Source organism: Fistularia commersonii, chromosome 20, assembly GCF_037954325.1.
Source record: "Fistularia commersonii isolate RoL2024-O1a breed Wild chromosome 20, RoL_Fcom_v1.0, whole genome shotgun sequence".
In the NCBI taxonomy this organism is placed as follows: domain Eukaryota; kingdom Metazoa; phylum Chordata; class Actinopteri; order Syngnathiformes; family Fistulariidae; genus Fistularia; species Fistularia commersonii.
In genome coordinates, this window is record NC_141303.1 from 6,071,247 (window position 1) to 6,091,469 (window position 20,223).

Consider the following 20,223-nt stretch of genomic DNA (forward strand, 5'->3'; position numbering starts at 1 on the left):
TGTCGGAAAAAGAATAGTACCCCTAAAAATGAAATATGGAATAATTTAATTTTTCTGCTTCTTTCTCACATTTTTCCATGGTTTGTCTTGGCTGGATTTCAGGAAGCCTGATTAAAGGAGCTTATCATTCTTCCTGCCACTTTTTCTGGTTGCCTCTCTCACTATTTCTTGTTTTCGCTTTCCCTCTCCTCAGTCAGTGTCTCTTTCTTTCAGTCACTCATATGTTCAATGTCTTTTTTATGTTTGTACTCTCTCCACCCCCACCTCCCCCACCCCCACCCCCTCTTTCCTGATTGAGACATAACAATATGAGAGGCGAAGCTCAGAGTCTGGTTCTAGTTACCACACAGCAGTGGGAGCATATGGCGTTAGGAGGGTGTGCGTGCGTGTGTGTGTGCGCGCGTGTGTGTGTGTGCGCGCGCGTGTGTGTGTGTGTGCAAGAATGCATCACAATCTCTGTATGTTCCTGCAGAATTCTATAAGTAAAGTATCTATGCAAGACGCGTCACATTACTTTTCTATTTTATTTCATGGCTCCATACTTTCTCTACACTGTTCACCCTCATACCAGCGAGCGTTATCGTGAATCACTCAATGCCATTTTTTTTTTTTAAGATTCATGGCGGTTTTTCAGTTGATCCGTCGTGCCAATTACCTTGAATTATGAAACCTGTCAGGAGGGCTTATTACTGTATGAAGTGTGAGTTACTGCTTTTCTTCCAGAAACTACAGAGCACCTGTGGGATCAGCTGAAGCCCACATCATTACCATTGCTCTCAGGCCTAGGTTCTGATTGGCTGCTCTAGTTTGACACAGACATTTGATCATCTGTAAATTTGAAATGTTTAGCCCTGTCTGTGTTTGTGTACAATCACAGGGGACTTTGACACTGTGCAGAGCCCCTCCACGCCCATCAAAGAGCTGGATGACCGAGCATGCCGGAGCGGAGGGTCCAAGTCTCGGGGTAGGGGCCGCAAGAACAACCCCTCCCCTCCTCCTGATAGTGACTTGGAGGTAAAGAGCTCATAAACACCCGCTGAAACCGCACTGGCTGCACGGTCTACACATTGCATTCAAATCTCAATGGATTGATAACAGCGCATTTGATATTTTTACATCCCGCTCAACAGAGCAGCAGCTGATAAAGACTAGGACCACCCATGTCACTGTCCATTCCTTCGCTCAGAAGCTATTGTTGTAACATTTTCCTCCGCTTGCTTTTTTTATCTGCAGAGGGTTTTCGTATGGGATCTGGATGAAACAATCATTGTCTTCCATTCTCTGCTCACTGGCTCCTATGCACAAAAATATGGCAAGGTAAGCCTGACTGTCATGGGTGTGGCATATTCAGAACACAATGGTATTCATCAAGTCGGGATAATACCGTAACTTTGGCAAGACTTTAGTAAATAAAGGACGAATTGGTGGGCAATATTTATACGACTATGGTGACAGAGCTCAAGAATAGATTTGACTTATCTAGTTAAAATAATTGCAATCTTCATTTTTTTTAATGTACTGCAAATATTAACATTTTCTTTTAAACCTGAAAGACAGTATTGTATGACAGGTCAGGCATCATCCGCGTCTTTCCTGTCCATAACAAAGAGATCAGTAGCATGCAGATATTTCGGGGCTGCTAAAAAATCTTTTGGATTCACCAACTGAAATTACAGATTGACATTGATCATTTCTGTTTATTTTGGATTGCTTTTAGACGTATAGCAATTTTGATTCAGATTTTGTATTTTTTTGCACCTTATCCTATGCAAATTATATATGTGCAAAATAACTTCCACCTTCATGGTACTAACACCATACACTCACAGCCTTGCTGCCTTGAGGCAGATCAGATCCTCTCACCTGCGTGTGGTACCTGATCTTTGCCGACTTATCGTGCGGACAGTATAGTTTAATTTGCTGCACATTATTGAAAGGTGACCGGTATCAGTATATCTTTAACTGGCCTAACTGACTGCTCAGTTTCAGGTCGTTACACAGGAAATCTCATACTGTGAGCGCAGAAGGCATTATTTCATTGAGTCGCAAAATGACTAGCCAGGTTTCTTTCAAGGCATCTGTATCCAATCTGCAGAACACTGGAGCTCAGAACCTGCTTTAGTCGTTAGTGTATAATGTCATCAAAAAAAGCTTAAATTTCTTTCAAATTCTGCTAATTAATGACATCCAGTCACATTATTTTCTAGTTCTTTTAAACTGTTTTCCTGTATTCGATTATTCAATGATAAATTTCGACGACTCATCGAGGTTGAGGATGCAGATACTGTACATATTGTAGGATTAAAAGAAAATTTAGATTCTTGATAATATTAAATTTGCATTGTTGTCTTTGCTGCCTGTATTGAATTGTTGCTGACGATACAGCATATTCCTCAAGCTAGTAAAATAACTTGAATTTAAAATTGCGCAGAACTAATTGTGTGGAAATTCTTACTCATCAAGTTTAGACTTAGCTTACCTCGATACAGAGTCCTGCTATGAAATAATTTTTGTTTAACAATTGGGAGAGACCACGCCCAACTTTTGGTCTGCGATCCAAATACATAGAAATGATAATGACGTGCTCACACCCCTCAATAGTCGCTTAACTGTAGGGTTTCTAATTTTTCTCCAGTACCTGGGTTGGACTGATTGTTGACGATAGCAGACTCTTGGACATTGACCGATGCTTCATTGAAGCTCAGATGGGTGATTTATCATTCTGTCACCGAACCGCGATTACTTGGAGACGAGACTGTAATTTTCACATGGGACGAGGTCGGGATCTATTCCTCTTGACTGAGTTTTCATTTCATTGAATTACAAAATGCCTTCTCTTGGCCAGAGGCCTTAACTGTCAGGCTTTACATGCAGTTGTGCCAAACAGATGGTATTACAGACTGAAAGAAATATGTTCACCCTATCTTTTTCTTTGCAGGTATGACAAAATAACATTGACTTTGTTTATTGATCGGAACAATAGGACTTCACAGCAGTCAACGGCAGTGAAACAAAAAATGAAGATCATTTTCATTTTGAGTAGGGGAGCACAACCTACCGGTGACCTTAAAGTCTCAGAATCAAATTCCCACACTAGTTTCCTAAATACAAATCCATTGTTTGAATCAATTAACATGGATATTAAACAGTGCAGGACACTATTTATCAAATCACTGAAAATTATGGGGTATTAACTTGGTTTCTGTTCCACCCAGAATCCTTTTTAAAATAACTTGAAGTTCAAGAAATGAATTGTGAGCGCTTGATTTTTCTCCCGGTAATTGCAATTCCCTGAATATGATATTTTGTGTGTGCTTGTATGTGTCTGTATACTGCATATGAAGCCAAAAGGATATCTTAGCCCGCTTTCTTAAACTGTCTCAGATTAATTTCATTTCAATCCTCGCTTGAACTTGAACTGATTTAGCATTTTGACATCACACTTGTGCAACTTTTAGAGTTCCTGGCTCCAGTCTGAACTCAACCTGCATGACCGAGGTCACACACTTTTATTGAATGCTGTCATTTCCTGTGGCAGCGGCATATCCTGCCCATTGCAGCCCACTGAAGCCTGTAGAGTCCATTCTTAAAACTTGTTTGGCAGTCAAACAAAAGCTGGCAGAGCATACTCACTTATTTGAAACCGGCATTACACAGACCCGTAGAACCCACTTCAGGGTTGGAGGGGATTGATGTGATGTACTTCCTCGTTGCAGTCGCGGATTTTAGTGTTTGCCAATTGGATTTAAATGTGCATGAGGGAGACCCTGGTGGGTTGTAAATCGGTTTGTATAGAAGCACATGCTCGTGCGGGAGGAAACAAGAATGTGTGCACCCTGTGGTCATTTCAGCATGACTCCTGCGTCCACTTACAACAGAGAGAGCAGGACAAAAGGATGATTTCAGAGGTCAGATATCGGTACGGTTAAAAGAACATCCCTCTTTACTTGAAAATCATGAGACATTTTGAATTTTTCAGTCTTTAGAGAAAATATCGCTGTCATAGCCTTCCACATATTGTGATAAAGCTTGAACACAGAAGTCATTTCTAACTGAAAGAAGATATGCTGAAGTTTGAATACGAAAATAAATCACATCCCCCTCTAAATTTGCCTAAAACTATTTGTAAGAGCATTTTTTCCTCATCGTTCAGTGCCACCCTTTATGAAATATAGTGACAGCTGTGTCTGTTCACACCTCTCCCAAAATAGTGTTTACACAGTTGACATAGCAACCTCAATGCCCAAGTAACCTCTCACTCTGGCCATGAGAATATATCAGCTCAAAATGATTTTGCCTGTTTTATGAGGCCCGAAAGAGAAGCAACTCAACGCGGCCTCTGTCAGGCAGACACACACACAACAATCCTGGCTCCAATTTCTCACCACGGGAGTTATTATAATCAGTGATAATGCTCCGATTATCACAAAGTGTTGAGTTTCGAGAACCGGACTGGCAGCCGCGCAGCAAAGGAAAGAAATTGGTTCGGCTTTTTCAACCGTCCATCTTACCAAATAATACAAAAAATACACTTGATGTCCAGCATAGAGAGGAAACTGCACCAAGGGAAGGATCAAATCAGTTCACTGATGTTAACTCTCCAGTGGCTGGTATCTAGCATGATCATTGTCTGAGACACTAATTTAGCTGCCCCTTGTTTATGTGACTGACAAGACTAGAACTGCAGTCTAAATTGCGGCTAAACTGTTCAGTTTGTTTCGGTTGGAAAGCCTGACACTTCTCACAACTTTAAACTTCATGGAGCATTTGCTCTGATTTTGGCACTTTCCAACACACTAGAACGCCTGCCATCTTTCTCTCTCTCTATCTCCGCCTCACTTTCACTCTCCTTCCTCTTACTTTCTTTCTATTCTGGTCGTCTGACAGCGTCAGCGAATCGCGTGGCAAGCTGTCGACCCTTGCTGACCTATCACAGATGATGGTTTTTGCAGCTGAGACGCGGCTGGCAGGGCAGCCTGCTCTCTCACAAACACCTACACACATTCACACACACACACACACACACACACGCCATTCTCATACCGCATACAATCCAAGTGTCCCCCTTTGCAATGCCCTGCTCTGCAATACACACATATGAAGACACACAACCCAGCCCTCACCACCACACACACATAACACCGCAAACACCCCCCACTAAGCTTGAGGAATGTTGATGGGACAGAACAAGTGCAACCTGTCTGTCAGCATCTGCTGTGATGAATGTAACATACAAACTACAAGTGGTGGCGGCGGGGGGAGGAGAGGTGGGTGGTTGAGGTGCGTGTATCAATACTGGTCCCTAAAACCCTGAAACGTTCAAGAGTATAAAATTAGGGGAGGAGGCAGAGCTATTGTCTTTGGAACCAAATATTCCTGGTTTGATTCTCGGCTCCTCAGGGTGTGTCGAAGTGTTTGTTGTTGAGCAAGACACTGAACCCCTAACTGCTCCCCTGACACTGATGGACAGCAGCCTACTGCTCATGGTTCATCCATGATGGGTCAATTGCAGAGAATGAAATTCCAAACATTAATAAAGTATAAAAACAGGTAAAAAATGAAGAGACTATTATGGTACTGATCACGTTCTCTTCATTGGTTAGGACCCTCCCATGGCAGTCACCTTGGGTCTAAGGATGGAGGAAATGATCTTCAACTTGGCTGATACACACTTATTCTTTAACGATCTTGAGGTAAGAAAAACACATGGCATAGTCCCCCATTCTCTCTCACAAACACACACATGCAAAAACACTCAAAGGGGCTTAATTGTCACACAGCGAATTTTGTCCCGAGCAAAACTTTAAACAATGTTAAAAAGGGAGCTGTATTTTTGTGAAATACCACTACTGCCCCCTAGTGGTATAAAGTCGCATGACACGCCATTGAAAAAGTCAAATACAAAGCCATGTTGTTTTTGATAATAAATACAGTTCTAACTGATGCATATTTGTGGGAAAACATGCTTTAATTTATGTCGAGAACAAACCTATTTCATCATTCATATTCCGTATTTTTTACAACAGCACACACAAGACATGTGAATTGCCTGTGCATTTTGCATTCATGATATTCGTTATGTGTCCGTTAATGATTAAGTGACAAGCATTAGTCACATTTGTTGCCATACCTCCAGTACACTACGTGGAGTCTATCCATTTTATTTTATCCTACTGAGTGACATTGGTGTGTGTTTTTGTGTTTTCCCAAAGGAGTGTGATCAGGTGCATATTGATGATGTATCATCAGACGACAATGGGCAGGACTTGAGGTAGGAATTCATATCTTCATATATCTTTCATAATTTTATCATGTAAATATCCCGGTCATATTTCATTACGAGAGATCACATCAACATATTTGCACAACTATTATAGATATTATGATAACATATACAATATGTAAAATTGTGTGCCTGTTTGTTAATTTTAATAGTAGCAAAATCATTGTCGTATCTAACTGCAGTCTTATTGGCATATTAGCTTGCATTTAGTGCTGAATAATGAACCATTTGACATTTTTGTTCTGCCAGGCAAGATTTTTCAAATAAAACATATCATTATTATCGACAGTACTTACAGTTTTGCAACTGATGGCTTCCATGCAGCTGCAACCAGCGCCAACCTGTGCCTGGCTACAGGTGTCCGTGGCGGGGTCGACTGGATGAGGAAACTGGCCTTCCGCTACCGACGAGTCAAAGAGTTGTATAGCACATACAAAAACAATGTGGGGGGTAAGCCAATCAGTTTACTGGGCTGGTCACAGGGATAGTTTACTCCTAAACAATTGGATTGGTATAAAAAGTTTAATTTTCTAAACCAAAAGACAACTACAGATACAGTCAAGACACTTTAGTACAACTAAGAGCAATAAAATATGTATAGAACCAAATGGAAGAACAGTAACAAATTTACACTATTAAATATTACTACTTATTTTTGGAAAGCAGACATCCATTTGAAAATGGGAAGTTTTATCACAAAAAAATCCTGTTTTATTATCTGTCCCAATGATCAAATCAATAAAAAGATGCAATCCATATGAAGAGGATTCAAAATGCTGAATTCAGAAACCCTCCATACAAATTTAGATAGCAAGAAAATTAAAGTTTATCACAAATGCATAAATTACATTTTCTCTTCATAAAGAAAAACTTCTTTATCGGTTGTAAAATTTAAATAGCATAATTTTCTTGTCAATGTGTGTCTTAACCCCAAATTAGTAGCATTTTTCAGCTGATGGTTGTCAAAGTCCTAGCTTTGACTCTTGTGTCTGACGCCTGCAATGCAATGAACTAAATGAGGCAGTGATGTTGCTTTAGGTTTGCTGGGTCCTGCTAAGAGAGACGCCTGGTTGCAGCTGCGAGCTGAGGTGGAGGCTCTGACTGACTCCTGGCTCACCCACGCGCTCAAGTCCTTGTCCATCATCAGCTCAAGGTGCTACATTATGCTATATATTTAGGATTTGTCTTTGGGGCCTTCAATCTTAACATTTATCCAGTCACCTCCCTGCAAACACAATGGTCTGTTCTTATCTCACAGGAGTAACTGCATAAATGTCTTGGTGACGACAACGCAGCTCATCCCGGCGCTAGCTAAAGTTCTCTTATATAGTCTGGGGTCCGTTTTCCCTATCGAGAATATTTACAGTGCAACAAAAATAGGTAAGACATGAACACACACAGCAGCAGGAGCATTTGAAAAGATGTCTTGTATTCCGCAAATTCTACAACAAGCTCATAGTGACAGGAATATTATGAGAAGTGCAAGTAATTACACTGAAACATTATAGAATAACAATTTACTATATTTGACTTGTAATATTTGAAGTGTGTGCTCATGATTATTCATTGTTGTTATATCTTCATCCCGTCCACATGTCACTGATATCCTGTTCCCTGTCGTATTAATAATCTTTGCTTGGCTTGGACTCAGGTTCACTGACAGTGCAGGATTGTTTAACTTATAGTGTATTTTATATTCTCTCCGTGTGCATAAAGTATTCCTCAGGATTAGGGGAGGGCATATCTTTTTACACGCTTAAAGTGTGGGAACTTGTCCCACATAGCATTTTAGGCACTGGTGTTCTGTTCTCAATGTGCAGCTCTGAGAATTGAGGAGGTACTTGGGATCATGGTTGTGGTCACATGGTCTCAGCCAGATATTTTATCTGCATCTGTACCATCTTGCTTCTTCAAAGGTGTTTGTCATATTTTGTTGGACAGACGAGAGTGCAGAATATGATAATGGCTCTCTTATCTATGATAATGTTTCAAGGGATCCATGCAATTTAGGGTCAAAGCACTCATATATGATATAAAAAAATTGAGGCTAGCATTACATTAACCAACAGTGGAAACTTTGGCACAACTTTGGGATCTGTACACTTCCAAGAACACTTACATTCAGTTTTATGAGAAATTATTACCTTCGTTAGAACCACAATTAACTTTTAAATTGATCAAGCTGGAACCATTCAACCAACAACTATCTATTTCATTATAGAACCAGTATTTCAATGACGACAAAAGGCATTCTAATTATAGTTCACTGTAGTAAAGAAATCTTGAAATTAGGCAGAGAAGCATAAAATTAACATAAAGTTATTGGAATATAATGACAAATAATTCACTACTCTTCATGTATTGGTGGAATATTGGTTCAGTGTCTTGTTGAGCAAGACACTGAACCCCTAACTGCTCCCCTGGTGCTGGTGAACGGAAGCCTACTGCTCATGGCTCATCCATGATGGGTTAATTGCACAATTAATAAGGGATATATTATTATTATTAGCCACATATTCCTGATTTTAAATGGCGCAGGCTTAAGCAGATCATTTTTAAGCCCCCAAATTTTTATTGTCTCTCTATGTTCTACTTTCATCCTGCAAATTGTGTCAATGAAACTATACATGATTATATGTTTATCAAAAACTGTCACCGAACATACAAATACTGATTTATTTTGAACTATTGCTTAACCAGCATGCAACATGTTCTTCCTTCTTGAAAACATACTCTTATTGCATTTTATTTTTCAATCCAATGCATTGATAATTTGCTAAATTCCTCCATTAAATTCATATTTCTTTCACATGTTCTTAATAACCATGACACATGTAGGACTCTCCAAGCCGGATAAGCACATATTGAATGGTTATAACGAACAATAAATTGTATTCATTAGCATGAATATAAAGTTAAAACAGCTCAAATTAGGAGAGTACAGAGCCAAAACATTCAAGAAAGACAATTTATGCCAAAAATGTGTTTCTGTTATTGTGTGCTTCCAACTCTTGCGACATCATGATAACTTGACTCAAACAGAAGGAATTAGCGTGCTAACTATGACACTCCGTGTCCGAGGGGCTCATTATGTAGCATGATGAATGGCCTCATGTCCATTTGTCTTCGAGTTAACTGCAAATGACCTGTTCATGTTGTCACGGTATCGTTCCTGATTACGTCTGACTATAAAACTGACTGCGTCTTGTGAGTTGCAAGATTAAATCCAGCGAGAGATTGTTTGCAGGGCATGCAGCTTTGGTTCTGTATTTCTTCCCTGTTTCCCTTCCCTTCACTCCTGATGAAAAGCACTTTGCATCCTCCTGTTTAATGTCCTTCAAAACACCAAAGGAAAACCTGTGAAAGCAATTTGTTTGTCTCCAGGCAAAGAGAGCTGTTTTGAGCGTATAGTCTCCCGCTTTGGCACTAACATTACATATGTTGTGATTGGCGATGGAAAGGATGAAGAGCATGCAGCCAGCCAGGTAATCAACAGCTTCTGATCTTAGACCCCTCTGACCTTGTGACCTTCCTTCCTCCCCTTGTTTATTTGTTCTTTGCAGGAAAAGAGAGTTGCTTTGAACGCATAATGCAAAGGTTTGGCAGGAAAGTAGTGTATGTTGTAATTGGGGACGGTGTGGAAGAGGAGCAGGCAGCCAAAAAGGTAATGGACCCGTTACTTCACTGTGATCCCGCCAACTCCACAGTGTGAGCTCTGATTGGACAAAGCCTGCCTTTTCTTTGCTAAAGAGGTTTTGCAAGATTAATGGCAAGTTTTTAAGGATTTATCTGCTGCTGCGGTTTTCACCTTTTGGAGGGAAGAAGTGCAGTAGTCAAATAAAAAAATTATTTTGAGTCATTTTCACCTCTGTTTGAAAGCTACCTCTTTCTCAATTAAAAAACTGCATCAACTCCTTTGAATGGTATATTTCTTATTTCATTATGACTGGCACACTTGATCCACACAATAAAGGGGGAACAAAAATGTTCACAGTAACTAAACAAAGTGGAACATAGGTTAGCATAAAGAATAGCACACATCTCTCAAGAAATGAACATGTAAACCCTCTCTCTTCTTCAGCTTTGGGTTTCATTATTAATGCTGGGGACTTGTTTAGTGAATGGAATAGTTGGACATTTTGAGAAATGTGCTTATTTGCCTTTGCGCCAAGATTCAGTCTTAATGTTGATATCCCATTCAGGGAAAATTCCAAGTACAAACAAGATATATTAGTGATATCACTAGCGAGAATAGGCCAAGAGTACATTTTTAGAACATTATGACTATTTAATATTTGTATTTTGTTTTTGAGTTTTTTGAATATGGACCTTGTAGACAGCATCATACAATATGCATGTGGTCTACAGAAGCCATAACTGAATGGTGAACACAAAGTGTACTAAATTATCAGTCTGGTTTAAAGTTCAACAATACAAAAACCTTTCAGGCTAAGTTTATTTTTTCCAGGCATCTGTGATAGCTTCTCAGATACCAGTTAGTGTTGGGACACTTTCACAGTTGTCCAGTGTGCCTGCCAGACAATCTGCTAGACATTAGATAATAATCACGAAGCCCAATAACCCATTCCTAAGGCTTGATAGGGTCTCTTCAAGTTTAATCAAATATGAATCTGGCTTGGACCCTGAAAAAGGGCAAATGACCAAAGGGGGGAAAAAGAAACTGTCAAATTAGCTATCTGATTGGTCAGCTAGCTTTATTACCCCCTGACTGCACAGTCTAAATACTCAAGTATTGATGTTTAAATCTTACTGCTGGCTCGAAGCAAATATGTGTATTTCCCAAAATTCTGATTTATTCTTTTGAGTCTTGAGTTTGCATGGATTGTTTGCAGTGCCTTTTGCAGAGCAAGAAGCTGCTGTAGAATAGCTAGCATGACTTTAGGTGGTGGTGTGTATTCTGAGCAGTTCCTTCCAGTGTTGACCTTCTTTTGTCCCTTCCACAGCACAACATGCCTTTCTGGAGGATATCCAGCCACTCTGACCTGCTGGCCTTACACCAAGCACTGGAGTTTGAGTATCTGTAACTCTTAAGGCAATATGGACTCAATGTTACCATGGACATGGTCGACCAGGCAGCCCATTTCTTTTGTATCACTATTTAAGAACACAATACACTGCAAATGTCTTGGGGGATTTTTTTTTTTTTTGGAACGTCTGGATTTACAACCTCTGAATGGTCTTAAGCATCGAGGGAGAAAGACTTTAAGGGCCTGAAAAGGCTGAAGACCCCTCTTGGCCTGTGAGGATGCTTCATTGGCAGACTTGATGCCTGTACTAGCAGGACTATTTTGGTTCAGCTGGTACGACCCATCTATCCTCAGAACACAAGGCTTCTCTGTAAAGGCAGCATATGTGCGAGGGGACACCAGCTGCTTTTTTGTGGTATAATCAATATGCAGTCTGGCAGAATCATGTAAATTATTTGCAATAAACTTAAGGGCAATGGGTGTTTGTCAATGAAAGGTTACTTTTCTGGGTCTTGTTTTTCCTGTTTTGTTTTTTTTTTTTGCAAAAGGTTTTGGTAGGGTAAGGGGATTTGAATGTGCATCATGATGTGTTGTGCCTTATTGTGTTTGTTCTTTATTAAGAGATGTAGACATAAAGGAGAACCTATCAACAAGACCTATGCATCTTCTTCTATGGGCTATATAAAATGTAATGGAACATCATGGTTCTAAATCCAGTCTATTACAAAATATCACTCAACGATCAATATTAAGCTTCCCCAAAATTTATGGAACAGATTCCACTATGTTCTAAAGCTAAATCCAACACAATTATGATAAACTCAACTAGCTGAACTTTATACAATGACAGAATGAGCTGTATCAAAATGTCCAAATATTTTTTAGAAAATCTTAACACTTCAGATTGCTCCTCAAATGGATGTCAAAATATTCTTATGGCAACTGGATTTATTTTCCTCACCTTTTCAAAACTGAAGAATTTCAGATGAGGGGTGAAATGTCTTCCAGTGCATCCTCTGTTAAGAGAGTAGGAAAATCAAGTCCAGTTGCCAAGAAGATTTTGACAAGAATTCACCATAACCTGGATGATTGAGAACCTCCAGACATCTCAAATGGATGGCAGACACCATAAAATCAAAATCTTTCTATAATTTTCCAAGCTTAGAACTGCTTCAAGTAAACAGATTGAGTTCTTTGTATTTTTTCCCCCAAATAGTTTGCAACAGGCTTACTTCCATAAAAGCCATGACTTTAGGACATCCAGAAGACCAGTTGGATTTTCTTTAGGAAACTAAAATGAAGCCTCACATCCAAATTCTCCATCTCAGCAGCAAACTTAATAAGTCGGTTACATTTTGAGAGAAGCACTTCAGACAACAGCTTCATTATGACATTTTATTGACATCTCATTTCTTGGCTTTGAAGTACTCTTCAATAACGTCCTTGGCTTGAGATTCCTTGCCATAGTCCTGGGGGGAAATTTTAAAAACAAAAGGGAACAAAATATTTAAGTCGGCTAATACGCTGGTCAGGAATTTTGGTGGTGAATCAGAGAAGTCTCAAATCAACACACTTGAAAAAGGAGCAATGGCTAATGCATCATATAAACCATAAACTGCACCAGATCAGCTCAGCCAAACATCTATGGGAGATCTACTGACTGAAATGCAGAAGACCCCACTCTCACAATACCAACAAACGGAAATTCTGCTTGGAAGAACGTGCGTCTCACTCGCACGAGGTTCACATATAACTGAAACCTTGGTATAACAATTTTGTCTGGTAACTACACGCTCACTGCTCCGTTTAAAGAAGGCAGGAGTAAAATATTAATGTATAAATAGTTTCATTACAACACTGCATTCCTCTAACACCACACTGTAACATCCACCCATGCCGCAATAAAAACAATTGAGCCCTCTTAAATTCTTAAGTTTTCTAAATCAAGTCTACTTTTCTTCCCCAGCACACAATTTTTCTGCTTCTTACAAAACTTCAAATATGTATGTATTTAAGATTAAAGATGCTTTAAGATTAAAATTAATTTCAAAAGAAATCTGGCCTTTTTACATGATTTAAACAAAATCAAGCCAGATTCTGGCTGCTCAGGGATTATAAAGTACATGAGATTGGATTGATAGATCAAAACATTTCAATAGTTTTTGGGTAGGTTTCCCTGACTCCATACTAAAATATGATGCACAACATTGTAAGAAAAATACCAAGGTTCTCTTAATATATTCTGCGACATGGTTTCAAACTGTAGCCATTAATAGGGACCCTGTCACCCTAGTTTGGTGACAGGGCTCGTACCCAGGCCTTCACTCTTAGCCAGATATAAGCAGGTGCATTGCACATTGCACAGCACCTGCACTTGCCTGGCTTAACATGTTTTCAGTACTTTAATCACCCCGAAGCAAATCCTATGTATGTACACTTCAAATTTCCAACTCACCTTGACAACAACACAGCTGCAGCCCACCACCTTGCGGGGTTTGCCCTCACGGTCGATCTTGCACAGACCAACCCATTCACCAAGTTTCTTATTGTCGTCAACCTTAAATTAAGTTAATGGAAAAAGAAAATGATCATTCATAATCCATTTTATGTTGATATTGATGACACATTGAGTAAGAACAAAAATTAAGCACTACCAACAAAAAACTGCATATCATCCAGGGATGAAGCTGTAGCACGCTCAATATTATAAGCTGTATCTCAGACAAAAATTGGGTAACAGTGGCAATCTCTTCATATAATTCAGTAGAGGGAGCCAAATATCATCACTGATACAGCAGGTTAAAATAGGCGCCTATGAAAGGCAATGAGCACTACAATAAGAACTTTGATTATTTTTTTAAAATAACTCAGTTTAAAACCCAGGTTTGTGTTTTATAATCAAACTATGACAAGTCTCATTCCTGAACGAAACAGTACCTTAATCAGGTTGATCTGATGCTCGGCACAGAGGGCCTCCACCAGCTTGACGTACATAGGCTCATCACAGTTTGCTGCAAGGACACAGAGATGGGCCTGGCGCCTGCAAAAAGGACCAATATTTATCCACAGTAGAATGCTTAGATACTAATTTCACAAACTGATGACAAATCTCAGACAGAAAATGGGTAACAAAGGCAGATTTCCACAGAGACTTCAGTAGAGGGAGCCAAAATATCATTACAGAAATGCCAACAGAGGATTAAATATTGAGATTGAATGTTTACTTACTTATCCAAGGCCTTAGCAGCCTCACGAATACCGCGGGCAAGGCCATCGCGGATAAGTGCGGTCTTAAGCACTTCAGGGAGAGCGGTGTTGACATCCATCACACCTCCGGCGGTAGCGCTGTCGAAAGTGTCACACAGAAAATCTTGTGATTTTGTGGTTCCTTAAATTAGGAACAGGTCAGCAGCCAATTCTATGAGCTTACGGCCTGTCAGAATGAAGGTATCACTCAATGCGGAGTGAAGGGGTATCCGACAAAAGATTTTAATCGTCATCCAAGCACAAGAGCTCATATCTGGTGGAATAAATCCTAAATTCAGATTACAGCTGAACAGTCTGCTTGTCGATTTTGGCAACTGTTAAGAAACAGACTATTCTTCCCCCTTTCTGTAGTCTTCGCTGCCCCAATAAATATGGTTCAAAGCAGCAAATATATTGATAACAAAACTTATTCTGGCTCTTGGGTGCAGTAAAATTTTAGAATGGCACCATACCAACATACCCAGCTTGTTTATTTGCATGACAACTCAATTTTGGAGCATCAATAAATAAGGTGAATGATTGATAAATTGCCTTTATAAGCCAAATCAACATCCATATGCAAGGCTATTGAAGGAAGGAAAATATAGGAATCTAAATCAGGAAAATATAACTGTCAATGAAATCTTAACGTACATAATGGCTCATCTATACATACATGTGCTGTCTGGGTTGTCCAGAGCATTTTCTTTAGAAGGAAGCTACCTCGTTTACAAAAAATGCCTCAATTTCAATACAAATGGCAATCCGATAAAAGCTGTGTGTTACATTCCAGTTTTGAGAGTATCCTGTTCCCATCACAGGTAACCAAGTGACTACTTCTAAACAAAATATGATAGGACATTTTTCATAAACATGCTAAAGATATAAAGCCAGATGATATGAGTACCAAGAAGATTAACCACTAGCGTAAAACGACTTCTCAATTTCTAGCGATCAGTTGTCCCAGATGATGAATACGTATGTCTTTAACACAGTATGCTTTGTGTATAGCTGAGATTTCGTAAATACGAAGACTGGGGAGTTCACCGAGGTGATGCCACTAGCTTGAAACCTTGGTTGGGTAAATAAATCTAAATCTACCACCATGCAACATGTCAAAATTGAGCCAGTAAACGTTCTTAGGTGTAGATACTTTGATGAAAAAAAAACCCTCAATTCAAATATCAACGTTTATTTGCCACATGAATTAAGTATGTATCAACATAGCCCGACATTGAGAACATGGAAAGAAACGTCGTGCTCACCCTTCCTCGGCCATTGTTGAATTAGATGGATGGTGGACCTAAAGTTCTGCAATAAAGAACAGATAAAAAAGAGGAGTTAATATCCATCGTTAAGGCGTTACTGGAGTGAAGTTAGGAGTTAAGATGTTAGTTTAATCCACCAGATTGTGGTGAAATCTGAGGAAACGTACCCTTTCCTCCTCTGTGGAAGCGGGTAAAGAGGGCGTCATCAATCTGCGACATTGCTTTAGTACTGGAAGGACCCATCGGGCATCATAGAGGCGTCCGATGCACTGCCTGTTTAATTTGAAGCTTTTCCATCAGTGACAGCGTTTCCATGGTTGTTTGTTTGTAATGTATCTTTATATGGATCGACTACATGCATTCATTAGGGTACATGGGAATTCGCCCGACCGGTTTCCATGTATTTTGTGGACCTGGTTTAAAGACAATTTTCCATCATCACCAGTTTCCTTCTCAAGAAATGACATAATATTTGGTTTGCTTTTAACCCTCTCAGGCTCAAATTAAGTTGTGGCGTAATTAGCTAAGTAGCATTTAGCTGTCGCAAATCTGCAACATCTGCCTGGAGAGTTAAGCAACTTAAGAGATGAACAATGCGTCAGTGTTATTTTAGGCTATTATTATTATTTTAGTTCTTCATTCACAAAAACAGAATGCCAAAGTGTTCCCCCAATTTTACGTTCTTTATAAACGATTTTGAATTATATAAAAAAGATCCTTAAAACTCATGGAAAAATCCCATAAACCAAAAAATATACAGTTTGAGATTCTTTGTGAACCACCAAATTAAATACATGTTATATTCCCCTTGCAGGTTTTTTTTTTCATTATTTATCTATTTTTTATTTAATTATTTTCTTTTACTTTCTTTTTCGTCTAGCATTAAACATTTCTCACAAACCTTTAACAATGTTAACTTCTGATCGCATATAGACTGAATTTCCTTATGTCCTTTGCTTCCTCATCCCCGGTTGTTTCATTGACATTCGAATCTACCTTGCCATGTTTATATATACATATGTATATTTATTTATGCTACTTGTGTTCAACAAAAAAAAAAAAAAGGATTTATTGGACCAGGAGAAAGCATTGAACCGTGTCCCGCAGGGAGTCCTGTGGGGGATGCTCCAGAACTATGGGGTGTCCTGGATAAATTTCCATCAACTACTTTTTCAAGAAATGATATAACATTTGGTGTACTTTTATGCAACAAAAGAGATTAACTCAATGGTATTCTAGGTCTGGCCAAGTTCTTCATACACAAAAACAGAATGCAAAAATGTTCCCCCAATTTTACATTCTTTATAAAAGATTTTGAATTATAAAAAAAAAAATACTTAAAATGTATGGAAAAATCACAAAACCAAAAAATATACAGTTTACAGTTTTACAGTACACATAATTCTAATTTCTGAATTCACAAAATATGGTTGAAATAGATTAAAAATGTTTGTCTCTGCAGGATTGTTTAGACACAACCAGAACACTTAATAATGCAGTGTCTCTTCTAATAAGTCTCTTCAATGTTAATATGGGGCAGGCATGGGCAAACTATGGCCGGTGGGCCAACTACGGCCTGTTGGGCTTTTCAATCCGGCCCGCAAAACTTGGAATTTTATACAATTAAATCTCATTTATCTTACTTTTTCTCTGAAATACCCATGTTCCTCATACACATTGACATTTGTTGGAATGTAGTGTGTTACTCTTAATGCCACTTTTTTGCTTTGCCTGTTGAATCCTTCTTTAAAAACGAGCGAATCAAGGAAGCAGAAAGTGGACAGTGGGTGCAGAGTGTTTAATAAGGACTGGACAACAAAATATTTTTTCACTGAAGTCCGATCAACGGCTGTATGCCTGATACGGCAAGAAACTGTTGCGGTTTTCAAAGAATACAATATCAGCAGTTACTTTACCATGAAGCATGATAACTATGCGAGTGAGCAGTCAACACAAGAACGGGCCGCCGCGGCTCAGAGATTGATGGCTAATTTACAGACCTTGCAACATTTTTTCACAGACATACCGCGATTAAAGAGTCGCAAGCAAGTTTTACGCTGGCCTTCAAATTGGCAATTAGCCATGCTTGTAAACTTCCAGAAGACGGCACGTAAGATGCTTAAAGTGTTTGAGTCAACCTACAAACACTGACAAAGCCAATTTAACTGACCAATACCTGGGATCCATCCTGAGAATCGCCACAACGAAAGGAAACTCCAGACTTTGATGCACTAGAAAAATGTCCAAATCTTTTTATTCTCTGGATGTACTTCTTTTCTATCTATGTCATGTATATTAGATCACACAAATTCTCCATCCATTTGTTCCTGGCCCAGCCCCTCTGTCAAATTTTAAAACCCATTTCAGCCCGTGAGACAAAAAGTTCGCCTGCCCCTGTTATAGGGTTGCAGGTAGAATACATATCAATTATTTCAATTAAACAAAGGATTTTCAGACTCCACTTTGATAACAAAAAAATGGTCTTCCGTTTAGCAAACCAAATCAAAGTTCTAAAAACATTTCCTACTATATGAATCAATCATGTGCTCTCTATGTAACAAATTAATACATGTATTTATGTAACATTTGTTTTTGTTGAGTTTTTATTTATTTATTTAAAGTGTAATTGATAAATGACAGAAAAGATAGCTGTGAAAAGTTGTCCTCTCAGATTTTGAGAAAAGCTTCTAGTGCCCCATCCTCAATGGCATTTTCAAAACCAGTAAAATCCTGAAAATACAGAAAAAAGGTAAGGGAATTAGTATTGCGAAAAGAGGCCACACAGAAAGACAATAATTATATAGAAATTAATTTCTGCTAATAGACTTTTTGACGTTTACCAGGTGCTTATGGAAGTATGTAAAATCTGTCTGATACAAAAAAAAATGGTTTATGTCTAGGAGTTCACGTGGTAATAATTATAGCGCAACTACAACCAAAGCCTGATGATATGGCTCATTATATACTTTATCTATTATTTGATCATTTTATTATTTGCTCAATGTAATTGAGGGTACTAAAAGTCAAGAACTCAACATAATATAATTTAAGACACAGGTGCCTGGGAGAAAATATAGGTGCCAATTGATTTTTATGAATCTGAATGTTTCCTTTCATACTTGTATGTGTGACTCATTGAATTAATATAGGAACATTAAAACATCTGGTTCTGTGAAATAGAATTCAGAATGCAATTGGGGTTGGAGTTGTGATTCCTGTTGTACAAGTAAATCCGAAGACAGATAAATGTCTCTGCTTTCTGTGTGTGAATTTCTGTGCAGACATTTGGGTGGTATCACGCTGTGTAAATATTTATCGAATCCACAAATCAATGCCCTTGGCTTCTCAGATGAAAAAAATCAGCAAAGTGTGTAAATGCTTAAATCAGGACTATTGTCACCGCTCACACAGTTTTGCGGTAAACACTTTGAATCAGCACTTTGGCTCGAGAGAATTTTTATCTTACCCCGCAGTAGACGTCTCCATTGCAAATTTGTGGGGGTAACGCAGTCTTGTTCCCTGCTATTTGCCTCATTAAATCCTTGTCATCAGGATTCTGAGAAATGTCCACGGCGACGAAGGTTATTTTCTTCGATGACAGGACATTAAAGATTCTGTCCTGCTGTTTCCTCATCTAGAACACAGAAATTCAACTAATGAAAGTGTGATTTAGAATCCTTTGAAACATGCATATACCAAGGTACTTTGGGGGAAAAAAGAAAATTTCAACTTCACTCTTTGTGCTCATTAGATATATTTTCTAAGAAAGTACATTATTTATTTTTATATTAAGTTTAGCACACATTTCAACACAAATATACGTTTCTTTAAAAAGAATGATGCAGAATACATTTGCTCACTGAAAATACAGTATCAACACTATTTTAGTGTTACTTTAAACTGTGAATGTATAAAAATCTGCAAAATGATGACCCATACAATACCTCTGTGGAACCGCTCACACTGGAAAAAAACACGGTAAGAGTCATTCTGAAAAGAAGAACCCCCAAAAAATTAACACGTTTAGGAAGTGAGAGACTGGAAGCTTCCAAATGAAGTTGAGTAGCACAAGGCAGGTCAATGGCGCTTGTTAGGAGCAGACAAGGTGAGCAGGTTTGGACAAGGCTAACCTGACTGCGCAGCCACACCCACATGTTTGACTTCCATTCCAGTTACAGCATGCACACACTGACTCAGACTTGCCACACACACACACACACACACACACACACACAATCACACACACTTTTGTGTGTTGATGACAGTGCAACAAATAAACCTGACCTAAGGGTGGCCTCAACCCCAGCCCTAATAGCAGGATTTTGTGATATCTGACATGCAAAGAGTAATGTGTTCAAGTCATATACATTCTACAAAAAGTTGGGAGGGTGTGTGTGTTTGCACATGCTTGCATGCATGCATGTGTGTTTTAGGACAC

The 20,223-nt window shown here is 38.9% G+C and overlaps 3 protein-coding genes and 3 non-coding genes across 10 annotated transcripts in view; 1 reads left to right on the forward strand and 5 right to left on the reverse strand.

The window, feature by feature from the left end:
- eya4 (EYA transcriptional coactivator and phosphatase 4) overlaps window positions 1–11,926 on the forward strand; it is a 49,544-nt gene extending 37,618 nt beyond the window's left edge. For 3 of the 5 annotated variants that reach the window (XM_086166922.1, XM_086166920.1, XM_086166923.1), the window contains 9 exons: window positions 878–1,014; window positions 1,234–1,317; window positions 5,604–5,693; window positions 6,213–6,271; window positions 6,573–6,733; window positions 7,322–7,436; window positions 7,542–7,663; window positions 9,847–9,947; window positions 11,248–11,926. In XM_086166922.1, coding sequence (XP_086023048.1) covers window positions 878–1,014; window positions 1,234–1,317; window positions 5,604–5,693; window positions 6,213–6,271; window positions 6,573–6,733; window positions 7,322–7,436; window positions 7,542–7,663; window positions 9,847–9,947; window positions 11,248–11,328 — 950 coding nt within the window. In that variant the 3' untranslated portion in view covers window positions 11,329–11,926. Of the gene's footprint in view, window positions 1–877; window positions 1,015–1,233; window positions 1,318–5,603; window positions 5,694–6,212; window positions 6,272–6,572; window positions 6,734–7,321; window positions 7,437–7,541; window positions 7,664–9,667; window positions 9,769–9,846; window positions 9,948–11,247 lie in introns of all 5 variants that reach the window. The other 2 variants (XR_015107679.1, XM_086166921.1) reach the window with 2 other exon arrangements.
- Window positions 11,927–12,652: 726 nt separating this feature from the next.
- Window positions 12,653–16,002, reverse strand: rps12 (ribosomal protein S12). The gene is made up of 6 exons (XM_086166925.1): window positions 15,953–16,002; window positions 15,783–15,828; window positions 14,500–14,616; window positions 14,209–14,311; window positions 13,727–13,828; window positions 12,653–12,740 (listed from the first exon to the last, which is right to left on the reverse strand). Exons 2-6 carry the CDS (start codon window positions 15,794–15,796, stop codon window positions 12,678–12,680), a joined length of 399 nt encoding a protein of 132 aa, XP_086023051.1. The 5' UTR covers window positions 15,797–15,828; window positions 15,953–16,002; the 3' UTR covers window positions 12,653–12,677.
- On the reverse strand, window positions 13,984–14,065 carry LOC147222708 (small nucleolar RNA SNORD100). Its single transcript, XR_015107729.1, has one exon. It is a non-coding gene; the product is annotated as a small nucleolar RNA SNORD100 (small nucleolar RNA).
- On the reverse strand, window positions 14,376–14,459 carry LOC147222709 (small nucleolar RNA SNORD100). The gene has a single exon (XR_015107731.1). It is a non-coding gene; the product is annotated as a small nucleolar RNA SNORD100 (small nucleolar RNA).
- On the reverse strand, window positions 14,703–14,777 carry LOC147222710 (small nucleolar RNA SNORD101). Its single transcript, XR_015107728.1, has one exon. It is a non-coding gene; the product is annotated as a small nucleolar RNA SNORD101 (small nucleolar RNA).
- Window positions 16,003–17,567: 1,565 nt separating the features above from the next.
- LOC147222711 (SH3 domain-binding glutamic acid-rich-like protein 3) lies at window positions 17,568–19,888 on the reverse strand. The gene is made up of 3 exons (XM_086167092.1): window positions 19,730–19,888; window positions 19,252–19,419; window positions 17,568–18,515 (listed from the first exon to the last, which is right to left on the reverse strand). Exons 1-3 carry the CDS (start codon window positions 19,772–19,774, stop codon window positions 18,453–18,455), a joined length of 276 nt encoding a protein of 91 aa, XP_086023218.1. The 5' UTR covers window positions 19,775–19,888; the 3' UTR covers window positions 17,568–18,452.
- Between the last annotated feature and the right edge of the window lie 335 nt (window positions 19,889–20,223).